At 41.0% G+C, this 12,418-nt stretch overlaps 1 protein-coding gene across 1 annotated transcript in view; it reads left to right on the top strand.

Moving 5' to 3' along the window:
- KIF26B (kinesin family member 26B) overlaps positions 1-12,418 on the top strand; it is a 295,966-nt gene that overhangs the window by 222,423 nt on the left and 61,125 nt on the right. The window contains exons 6-7 of the mRNA XM_061365793.1: positions 9,514-9,720; positions 11,114-11,207. Coding sequence (XP_061221777.1) covers positions 9,514-9,720; positions 11,114-11,207 — 301 coding nt within the window. The remainder of the gene's footprint in view (positions 1-9,513; positions 9,721-11,113; positions 11,208-12,418) is intronic.

The following is a 12,418-nucleotide window of genomic DNA, read 5'->3' on the forward strand; positions in this document are numbered from 1 at the left end:
TCGTTCCCTCCCAGTGGAATTTGTGAGAGAATTAGAAGAGTAAAAGTGAAAACTCATGGGCTGAGATAAAGACATTTTACTAGAAAGAGCAAAAGCTGTATGCACAAACAAAGCAAAATAAGGAATTCATTTACTACTTCCCATCAGTAGGCATATATTTAGTCATCTGTAGAAAAGCCAGGCTCCATCATATATAATAGTTACTTGGGTAGACAAATGCCGTAACTCCAAACATTCCCTGCTTTCTCCTTCTTTCTCCAGCTTTGATTGCTGAGCATGGTATCATCTGGTATGGGATATCCCTATGGTCAGTTGGGGCAAGCTGTCCTGGCTATGTCCCTTCCCAGCTTCTTGTGCACCCCCAGCCTACTTGCTGGTGGGCTGGGGGTGAGGAGCAGGAAAGGCCTTGACTCTGTGTGAGTGCTGCTGAGCAGTAACTAAAACATCCCTGTGTCATCAACACTGTTTTCATCACAAATCCAAACTCATAGCACCATAGAAGCTGCTATGAAGAAAATTAACTATCTCAGCTAAAACCAGCTCAGACTATAAAGTAAATTAAACAGGAGCAGGGAATGTCCCTGGGCACTGGCAGTCAATCATCCATATTCCTGCATTGTTAACAAGGTCCCTGGCATGGTGTTGGACCACTAGCCTGCTCTCTTAAACAATTAAAGACATGGTTTTTATATTATCATGGGCAAGGGAACATCTTGGCAGACCACTGAATATAGCCACACCATAGCAGAGGAAGAGAATTACAGGGAATAATACTCGCCATTTTATGCCAGGGAACAGTTTTTGCATTGTTTAATTGACTAGATAGATACTTTCTATCTAAAGACCCTTTTGAAGAGGTTGTACTCTGTAGAAAAAAAGGAAGGGAGGAAATACTCTAAAAGGTCATTGAAGCGAAGCAATTTATCTGTTTGATTTTGAAAGGTAAAGAGATGTGACACCATGGAAATGAGAAGATTTTGAAATTCATGGCAGCCAACTACACTTGCTACTCACAAGGACACAGAAAAATAAATTCTTACCAAAGTGAGAGAAGCAGAGCAAAGTTTGCAGCAGTGTGTTAGAGCCTTAAGTAAGGCATCTGCTGACTGTACTAGTAGGTGCATGCTTACATACCTGCTGAGCCACTGCAGGGAAGACAAGATTTGCCAGTTGATGCCATGTTGGTCATTCTGGGATTGCTGAAGGCCGTTTTGGTTTGTTTAGTGCTTATGAAAATGCCACTAACAGTGATGTTAAAAGGTAGTCTAAAAAAAACCCCAACAAAAATCTGAAACTTCATCCTCATACATGAACTGAGTTAGGTTGTTGGCCCCATCATAGATGCAGGTACGCTTTAGTGGATCCATGTGTATGGATGTGGAAAGTGTCAGAAGCTGGGAAAAGTCCTCCTCCTGATTGAGGCAACACACAATCTTCCCCAGCTATGGAGGTCTGAAATGCAGACTTCCATCAAAGAGATCAGAAGGAAGCAAAAAGAAAACCGTGAACACACAGGGTGTCTGTTGCATGTGGGGAAGCTTAGGGAAATACTGTTTCTATGATGGGATGATCCTCATGTCTGTTTGTTTAATTTTATTTTTTAAAGAGCAGAAGAAAGTTGCAATCCTCTGTGTTAATCTAGTAAATGCTGAAGTAGCAATGGCACAGCTGAGTGACTGGGCTGATGTTTTGATCATGCAAACTACTCGCTAGTTTCAGACAACGTCTGTGCTCAGCACTTTCGACCATACCAAACTACAGTGACAAAACTCAGTTACTGCTGACACAAACAAGACAGTAGGTCACTGAGCCATACCCTGTGACCTGAGCATGTTTCACACCAGATTTTACTGAATTTATTAATGAAGTTACATCATCCAATTGAAAATTGTACAATTGTGAGAAGGGCAAGTTATTTTAATAATATGATTGGTGTTTGGGAACAGTACACATACAGTATTTCCCATTGTTGCTGCAAGTGCAAATTAGTTTAACTGCTCTACAGGATAAAGTTGATGAGCCAGTAAAGTTTTAGCAATTACACAAAAAAGAAACAGATGGACAGTCCTAAAGAAGAGGAGACTTGCAAGCCCTAACGGGGTTGCTTTTTCAGTTGCTTTCATGGCTTTTCCAAAGCAGCAGTAGCAGTAACAGCCATTTCCACAAAGAACAAGAGCGGTCAGGTTTTCTAATTTGTGCTAAAGGGAAGCACTCACTGAAGCCTGCAAGAGCTACTTTTATGGAAATAGAGATGACAATGAGGCCTGTTTACACATGCTTCCTTAACAGTTTGTACTGGCAGAATTTTCCTGAATTTGGTTTTGATTTTTGTTTCTGGGTTTTCTGTTTGTTTGCTTGTTTGTGTTTTTCGTTTTGTTTTGTTTTTGTTTTTCCCCAAATGTGACCAGAGACTTCATTAAAACAATGTCACCCATACAATTCTGTATTTGTCTCATTATGGCTTAGTCTATTTATCTTGACCTTTTAGATTTCATGTTAGCATGATCAGTTAATATTCTCATGATCTCTAAGAAAAATCCTTTAAGGGGTTTAAGTTTAACAGACTGTTTCCATAGAAGGGCACTATAGAAATGCCTCTGGCTATACATCCATCATGCAAAAGCATGCATGTGCGTAAGTGTTTGGGGTGTTGTGGGTTTTCTTGTACTGTAGTTTTTGTGGCTGGCTACAGCAAACATGCATGCCTGCCACCATTATTTACACCTGTAACAGTGAGAAATTACAAACCCCACTCTTCATTAACCTCTGATAAGGCTGTTCCTGCAGCCAGTGATTGCCATTACATTGATGGAGTGCTAATACAGCTCAATGGCCCCGGCTGGCCTGTCTTGCCTGTGACTGCAGGTTCTGCCTCCCACCACTACCCAGCAAACATCTAGCAGAAGCTGCTCAAATGATTGATGAGAAAAGCAGCTCATAAAGGCAAGCACAGCGCCTAAAGCAACAGCTGTCTAGCCCTGTCCCCGCAGTAATTAGATAAATGAACCCCAAATGAAATCTTAAAGGCAAGAGTAGAAGGAAGCAATAATATCCCCGGTGTCAATCTCCGATTGCTTGTGTTGCCTCATTCCAGACCCGGTGGTTATTCATGCTCGATCTGTGTTTGACACAGCTTATCTCTCCCCCCTTCCACGCTCATTTCACTGCAGTCCTCCAGACAGACCCCTGTGGCACAGGAGACGTGGGAGTGTCAGTGACTGGGGCTGGACTCCTTTTTCTTTTTCTTTCCTATGGCACCAGTTTTACTTTGCAGAGTGCACTGAACCTTTGCCCTTCTCCACAGAGCAAGAACATAACAAAAGGTCCATGGTAGGTCACAAATTGACTTTAGCTGGGGATAATCGTGCAATTAGCAAATTCCCTCTTCAAGAAATAGTTGATGTATGTATAGGGATGCACCAGGTAAAAAAGGAAAAGGCAAAGGAACATGATTCAGGCAGCTGAAATTGTGACAGAACTGATTAAAAGATCTGTGCTTACTTTTACAGTACAGAAGCATAGGGATAGTACAGGAATTCCCCTGTATCTTCCATTGGTGAATGGTGCCCGTGAAAGAACTCTTCAATGTCAGTAATTACCATTTAGAGAGAAACTTATAAAACATGCATATGTATTAATCTTATATATATATTCAGAAAATTTACATGCTTTTTTAAAAAACAGTATATATAACTTAAATACACACATATAAAATTAATACATATGCAAAAATACAAAGAAACTGTTGAGGACATCAGAAGAGTACAGTTTTGATTCTGCTTTCATTTGTGGCATTGCGTATCATAATAATGTTGTGGAATTCGGTGACTGTAGAGTGCATTACAAAACCAGAATAAGTCTTTGTAAGCAGGAACTGAAATCCAGAGAAATAAATGGGGCGCCTTTTTGATTGAATAGTTACAAATTAAATCCTGTGAACTCATGGCAGAAAACGCATTAAAAATGCTTACAGCATGAGCAGAATGAAGTGGTGAAGTTATATCCTAGAAAACTCAAAATAATGATGCAGAGCAAGTGACCTTTTCTTTTACTCCGTCTCTCCGCTCTTAAGGTAGGGTACTTCTTGCTGAGTTCAGCCAGATTTGCATGAGTGTAAAATTAGATCAAAATTAGGCCCAGGTTGTTTGTTTTACCAACAGTGCATGTCTTGAGAGACTGCTTTCGTGTTTTCCATAGAAACAATCAGAGGTGCGGCTAAGGCTGAATGCTGCCAAGACCTGGTCACTGGAATCCAAATAAGAATTTCTGGCAGACTGAGTGGTCCCATTAATCTCAAGTGGTATCTCTTAAATGCTTCAATTACAAGAGATTAGTGGGAAAGTGTAGCACTGGAGTAAAGGAATAATGACACATAGGAAGTGAAGCAGAAAACCTGCTTTCTTCTTGTTAAGGAGAAGTTCAATTTCCAGTTTATTTAAATATAAATTGCAAGCATAAAGTATTACAGTTCTTAAACTTCACTTAGTTTCAAATTAACTGTACTGTATTTCTGCCTTCCCCAGAGCAGTACTGTGATCTTCAGCCTGTCTGTTCCTTGAATTGAACTGAGGTCTTTTAAGTCCATTAAGTTCCTGTGCTACCCCCATAGCTGGCTGAGTTATTTTGCCCCATCCTTATGCTGCCTCCCCATGCCATGGATTTGCAGGGGCCACTGCAGACTGAGTCTCCCCCCATTGCCCCCAGCTATAAATTTTGTGAAGGACTGTGAAACAACAGAGCAGGAGGCCATGGTCTCCCACTGTTTCTACTGCTGTATCTTAGCTGATTTACTCTTGTCATAACCACTGTTGGGAAATGCTTTGCATGAATTCTTGGGTTTCGGTTACAAACATAATAATGTTTAATAATGGAGTGCCTACCTAATGGAACTGCCAGTCCTTTGAGGCCTGGTAATGACTGAATGTATCAGTATGCCTTGCAGTGAAGTAAGCTAGGACTCAGTCCGTTGTGCAGGTGGGGAGTGTAAAACAGATTGCAGCGCTAGTTCACAATTATACTGCATCTGTGGCACAGCCGTTAGGAGGCATCCTAGCTCCCCAGTCTTAGCTTCATTTCCAGACCACAAGCTTGCCTCTCTCCTCAGAAGATGCATCTGGTTCAGACATATTAAAATCTGTTTTGGTCTGCCTAACTTACTATGCCACAGTTATGTATGCAGTTTTGAATCCCAGTGTGTGTTTCTCAGGACTGAAGTTTGCCTGCTTGTTGGATTTTGCTATAGTCACAAGTCCCATGGCATATAATAGGCATATATTTTGCACAGTCAAGATCTAATTGCCTTCTCAATTAATGTGATGTAAATCAGGAGTAATTTGAAAGAGTTACAATGATGTGAAACTGGCTTGGAAGAATACTCTAGGGTCTACAAATTACCAGATGAGCTCAAATAATCTATTGCAACTGCTTATGTTCACTGTCCATTACTCTCATGAGCCCATCCTTATTTATGCTAGGATGTGATTTTTGTTAAAGACAGTCACACAGATTTGCATGTGCTACAGAATTTGGGCCAGACACTGGCCCAAGAAAGAGCATCTTTATGATGCTTACAGCAAAAAGAATTACTTTAGACAACCTACAGTGTAGGCACCTACATCTCAGGTAATCATTTAATATGCCTATGGTGGTATAGAGATAGCAAGAAACATTTGGGCAGTGAAATTCATCTTATCTGAAGGGCAAGTCTATAAAAGAGACCACATTATTTAAGTCTAGAAATGCCTGTTTCTGTCTACTGTCTACAAAGGGGTCAGACAACTGCCTTGAATGGAGACATCTCCTGCAGTCTGTTCTAAATGGAGGTGAGAGGGATTACCTATGACAAGATGTGCCAATGTGCACTGACATCTTCATGCCAGCTGCAAACCAGCTTCAGGATGGTCCATTTGATGGATGGACCACTCGGTGGATAAAGAACTGGCTGGATGGCCACATGCAAAGAGTTGTGGTCAATGGCTCAATCCAGCTGGAGACCAGTAACAAGTGTTGTCCCTCAGGGATCGGTGTTGGGACTGGTCTTGTTTAACGTCTTCGTCGCTGACATGGACAGTGGGATTGAGTGCGCCCTCAGCAAGTTTGCCAATGACCCCAAGCTGTGTGGTTCGGTTGATATACTGGAGGGAAGGAATGCCATCCAGAGGGACCTTGACACGCTTGTGAGGTGGGCTGATGCCAAGTGCAAGGTCCTACACCTGGGTCGGAGCAATCCCAGGCACAGCTACAGGCTGGGCAGAGAAGAGATTCAGAGCAGCCCTGCTCTGCTGAGAACTGTTGGAACAAATCCAGAGGAGGGCCATGAGGATGAGCATCTCCTATATGAAGACTGGATCATCTCCCATATGAAGATAGGCTGAGAAAGTTGGGGCTGTTCAGCCTGGAGAAGAGAAGGCTGCATGGAGACCTCATAGCAGCCTTACAGTATCTGAAGGGGGCCTATAGGGATGCTGGGGAGGGACTATTCATTAGGGACTGTAGTGATAGGACAAGGGGTAATGGGTTAAAACGTAAACAGGGAAAGCTTAGATTGGATATAAGGAGGAAATTCTTTCCTGTTAGAGTGGTGAGGCACTGGAATAGGTTGCCCAGGGAGGCTGTGAATGATCCGTCCCTGGCTGTGCTCAAGACCAGGTTGGACGAGGCCTTGGGTGATATGGATTAGTGTGAGGTGTCCCTGTGCATGGCAGGGGGGTTGGAACTTGATGATCTTAAGGTCCTTTCCAGCCCTAACTATTCTATGATTCTATGGTTCTATGAAAAATGGTCCAGTTTTCAGGATACCCACATGTAATCAATATGATACTCCTCTGCCCTAACACCCATGAACATGTTTTTTTCCAACCTAAATGATTTTATGTTAATGTAATGCTTAGGGACACAGTTTGATGGTAGACTTGGTGTTAGGTTAAGAGTTAGACTAAGCTATTTTATAGGTTTTCTCCAACCTAAGTGATTCTATAATTCTGTGATCCATTAACTCTCCAAACAAAAATCCTCAATGCACAGGAAATACAAAAGTTCACAGCAGTAGCAGTATTTTTCTTGAAGTGTGTCTGTATTTGCCATAGTTGAGGAGCCAAATGGTCAGAAAATGTATGCTGTTGGACAACTCCTGGGACTTCTGGGTTGAACTCTTTTTTATAGTGGTTCATTCAGTTTATCTGATGCTTGTAAATTTTTAAGATTTCAGTTAAATTTGTCTGTTACTCCAGGGAAAGAGAAACCTGATGCCTCAGTTTCTGTCAGTATAGCTGTTGGAAGTTAGGAGGATTTGCAGTATTCCTTCAGTAAGAAGTGACAGGTATTAATCTGATTTTGCGTGAACAGGTTTAGATTAAGACCCAACCCAGTGATATTATACTGTAACAAAACTGGTATAGCTGAAGTTAAAACTGAATGCCCATACAGTTGGAGGCCAGAAAGAACTCTTAGGCTGGCTGCATATGAAGGGTTGTTAAATTTCATGCACTAGCCATTATCTGAAATCCAAAGAAACTTAGCTCCCATTTACTCAATTAACCCTCCTTTGCACACAAAGATCAGAGATCTGGAGGACATGCATTCATAGCAACCAAAACCATACATAAACTTATAGGGAAATATTTTTATAAAGCACAGCAAGTATTTTATTTAAAGTAATTGAAGAATAGCATGTATTTTGGTTTCCAGCACATCAGTTTAATGCTCTTGATATTGGCGTCCATTGAAAAATGTGGGACATAGTAGAAAAATCCAGAGGTGTCCAAAGTTGAAAACAGGAAAACAGATCAAGACTGATCCTGCCCTTTGTTGTTTTGCTTCTCTAGGATACACAGTGTTGTACGTCCTCCCTTCCCTGCTAGCTTGACTAGTGCCTCCCTTCAGAGCTTCCAGGAAACCTAGGGCTGGAATAACATGCATGCCTTGCCCAGTTTATGTGGACTGACCAGGGGTGTTGGCTGCCTTTGTCCTCTGTGTAGGGTTGGGCTTACAAGAATGTCTTTGGCAAAAATACTGGAAGTAGCTTTTTTTTTTAGTCACAGGTTGGGTTTCATAAGCAGCCCAGTTAAGCCATTGAGAAGAGAACCCATTCACACCCAAGCTGTATTTTTCCTCTTTCCCTCAGCTAATTGTGTAAAACTGAAATGACATGCATGTACAGATTTGTGGCCATGTCACCATCTAATGACAGCTTGGTTTCCCAGGTTAAAATACATGGAGTCAAATTGATACTTTGTCTGGAAGTAGCAGTATAGAGAAGACATAACAAAAATACTGAATAATCCTGATTAATCTCTAGTCTTCAAAATGTTGTGTCAAGAATTAATTTGCTCAGATTTTACCTCTCAAAGGAGCTGATTTTTTCCAAGTGGGATAAGCTTAAGCCAGGTTGAAATAGCATCTACATACAAAGAGTCCCAGTCTCAATGAGACTGACCATAATTGTGACCTTGTCTACCCTTTAGGGCTGCAATTGCTTCCCAGGGTGCATCTGCCCTTACAGCAGCAGGCATGCTCCCACCCTGTTCTGAGATGACCCTTAGTGGTTACCTTCATGCAAGCCATAAGTGATTTTGATGCAGGTGACATAAGATAAAAGTTTTGTGAGGCTTCTGTGAAAGCCGGTGTGCTGTAGGGCAAAGTGTGTGCAGATATGGCGAGAGCTGGCAGAGAGGTGATTGCCCTGTGCAGCTCAGGAACTCTTGTGTCTGCAGGTGGTGAATTTATGGGGAGAACCAAAGCCAGACAGATTGTCATTAGTATTACTTATATCTAAATTGCTTACCAACTGGGCTAATGATGCAGTATTACCTCATTAAATCTGTGAAGATGTATTTTTGTCTTAGGAATAACATCCTATTATGTAGCCATTTAATGAGTTGTGAGTTAACATGTTTTAACAAATCTTTTATCACTTATTACGTTCCACTCCCTTGACAGTAATTTCAAAATCTGACCGTTAAAATAGGGCTCTTTTCACCACTCTTTTATAACACTTAGAACTGAGCACTTCATCTTTCTGCATTTGGATTAGAATTGGAAAGGTGTAAATTACAGATCTGGCTTTTATGTGCTTTTATTGATCAGACCGCTTCGTAGAAACTACAGCAGTTCTGATATTTTAGCAGTCTAGATTACCTTTCAGCTTCCTTAATTGGGCCCCTGGGGTAAAGTTAATTTTCAATTTATATTGAGAGTAAGACAAGGTGATGCAATACCTCATCATTTTACCTGAGTATTATCGACATTAAAACACTATGATGTACTTTGTAATACTAAATACATGAGTTGCTTGTTGAATTAGATGGAGGTGATTTCTGGCTTTATTCACTGTGTAGCTGAGGCCGAATTCTGCCTGCAATAGTTCCTGTGTCTTCAATGACTTATGCTGAGATAGTAGCTACAGCAAGCAAGTATGATTTAGTTGAGTGTAATTGGAAAGTTCATTCAGCATACCAGCCTAGAGCACCCAACAGACTAACCAAATGTGATCGCCTTTTGTGTGTTTGCTAACAGGTCAAAGTCATGGTGCGCATTTCTTCCACGCTTGCCAGAGACACATCTGAGTCCAGCTCTTTCTTAAAAGTTGACCCCCGCAAGAAGCAAATCACACTGTATGACCCATTGGCCTGCGGAGGTCAGAATGCTTTCCAGAAAAGGGGCAACCAGGTTCCACCCAAGATGTTTGCTTTTGATGCAGTTTTCCCCCATGATGCATCACAGGTAAGCAATGTATGAACAGAATAGTTATCTACTCCTATCATTAGAATACCATTTGCAAGAGCCAAATTAGTTTCAGCTGCAACAGGAGTACTTTTAGAGACCAGGGATGAATTTGGTTCACCAATATTATCAATAATGAAATCAATTTATTTAATTGTATCTTGATAATTGTGTGCTTTATTTATTCTTTACTGTAAATAATTGCTTCTAAAATTATGTGTGCAATAAATGTGCTAAATAGTGTCTAGTAAGTAAATCTTCATTATTAACAAGTTAGTGTATATTGCAAAATTTTATTATTTGGTGTATACAACAATCTGATCAGAAGTGCAATTTTCTAATGCAGTCCTCAATTAAGAAATCGAGGATTATTTATACAGTGTTCTGTTGTACATTTCACAATAAGATGGGGATTTTAGTTCACAAATCTTAATTCGTGTATATATAATCAGATTTCTTATTAGTGTTAGAATTCTTTGGTTTGATGAACTATGTTACCCAAATGTCACAAGGAAGACAATAAAAGGGGAAAGTAACGTGGCTAAGTGCAATTAGAAAACGGTACTGTAAGGCTGTTTCTGTGCTCATAATCTAAACAGAGCTAGGACACAGGGCCAGCATTGTCATATGGTCATATGATTAGGTCAGTCCTTGACCTAGCTCTGGTCCAGGTATCTAGCACCTCTCAGAGTAATGCAGTTCAAGGGCTGGCTTGTGAACAGTCCCTTTCTTGGCCCATTTTATTTACTATGATAGAGATAGTCTAGAAATACCCATGAACAAGGTGCATTTACATGATTTATTATTGAATGTGAAAGTGCTGCACATAAAAGTCTAAACTGCAAATTCTGATTTACTTTCACTCGCTCTTGGTAGGCAGTTGATGCAGAAGCATTGTTAAACATTCACCCTCCTTGAACCTTAAATCTAAGAATGTCCAGGGTAAATTTGTATGTTGTACTTCTTAAAATACTGCTGCAGTCTTCAGGATGGCGTGTACTGCTGCAAAAAGCTAATACTCATAATAATGCAGAGAAAAATGAAGAATGTCACCCAGCTAATACCAAAGAGGCTGTTTATTCCCCTTACATTCTTTACCCACCTGCTAGTGGAACTGAACTCACACCATAACTGGGTAAATAATAGAGCCTGTAAAATTCCTCGGTATTTAGTTGTTTTTTAATAAAAAATGTATTTTTAAAGTTATCGTAATAAGTAATTCTAACAAAGCAATTACATCTCTTAACAGTATTCTGTTTAACCCCACAAAGGATGTTAATGCTTCATCAGATTAAATTATTTCCTTATTAGCATGAAATGAAATTAAATGATTTTCCTTATTATTGTTAATTTTTTTCTTTCTTTTTTTTTTTCTTTTTAATACCTGTGATAGGCTGAAGTGTGTGCTGGGACTGTGGCTGAGGTGATCCAGTCTGTGGTCAATGGGGCAGACGGCTGCGTGTTCTGTTTTGGCCATGCCAAGCTTGGTTGGTATTGTTAAATATCCCTACTCAAGCAACAAAATGAGTATTTTTAACTCAAGATTGCTAATACATTAGATTAGGGAAAACAAACTTTCATTTGTCTGTGCTTAGTAACTGTATTAGAAAGCGGTACACTGTGCGGGACCATTTATGACACCATCACCTCTCACCCATCTATTCACTTTGCATATTCTCTAAATGTTGGGCAGCGTGGTCTTTGCAACAGAAGTCCTACACGTGGGTTGGGGCTATCCAGAGCACAGCTACAGGGTGGGCAGAGAAGAGATTCAGAGCAGCCCTGAGGAGAAGGACTTGGGGGTGTTGGTTCATGAGAAAATGAACATGAACCGGCTTCAGTGTGCGCTTGTAGGCCAGAAAGCCAACTGTGTCCTGGGCTGCATCAAAAGGAGCATGACCAGCAGGTCGAAGGAGGTGATCCTGCCTCTCTGCTCTGCTCTCGTGAGACCTCACTTGGAGTATTGTGTACAGTTCTGGTGTCTGGTGGACATGGAACTTTTGGAACAAGTCCAGAGGAGGGCCATGAGGATGAGCATCTCCCATATGGAGACTAGATCATCTCCCATATGAAGATAGGCTGAGAAAGTTGGGTCTGTTCAGTCTGGAAAAGAGAAGGCTGCGTGGAGACCTCATAGCAACCTTCCAGTATCTGAAGGGGGCCTATAGGGATGCTGGGGAAGGACTCTTCATTAGGGACTGGAGTGATAGGACAAGGGGTAATGGGTTAAAACTTAACCAGGGGAAGTTTAGATTGGGTATAAGGCAGAAGTTCTTTATTGTGAGGATGGTGAGGCACTGAAATGGGTTGCCCTAGGAAGTTGTGAATGCTTCATCCCTGGCAGTGTTCAAGGCCAGGTTTGACAGAGCCTTGGGTGACATGGTTTAGTGTGAGGTGTCCCTGTGCATGGCAGGGGGGTTGGAACTAGATGATCTTAAGGTCCTTTCCAACCCCAACTATTCTGTGATTCTATGATTCTAAGTTACCTTTGAGTTGTTCCTTCATTCCATCTATTGAGTAGAATTTTTAGCACTCTCTTAAGTTGGTAATGGGTCCTCCAACTGTGAATTTTTACTAACTAACTGTGTTGTTACAACTAACTAACTGCGAATTGTAACCAAATGATCAACAGTTTTACAAATGTGCTTGGTATTGGAGACTGTTTACCAAAATAACACTTTTATTAAGCTGTCTACAA

This window comes from Neopsephotus bourkii, unplaced genomic scaffold, assembly GCF_033783945.1.
Source record: "Neopsephotus bourkii isolate Nb327-2 ecotype Australia unplaced genomic scaffold, CSIRO-AGI_Nbou_v1 NB_1292, whole genome shotgun sequence".
Classification (NCBI taxonomy): Eukaryota; Metazoa; Chordata; class Aves; order Psittaciformes; family Psittacidae; genus Neopsephotus; species Neopsephotus bourkii.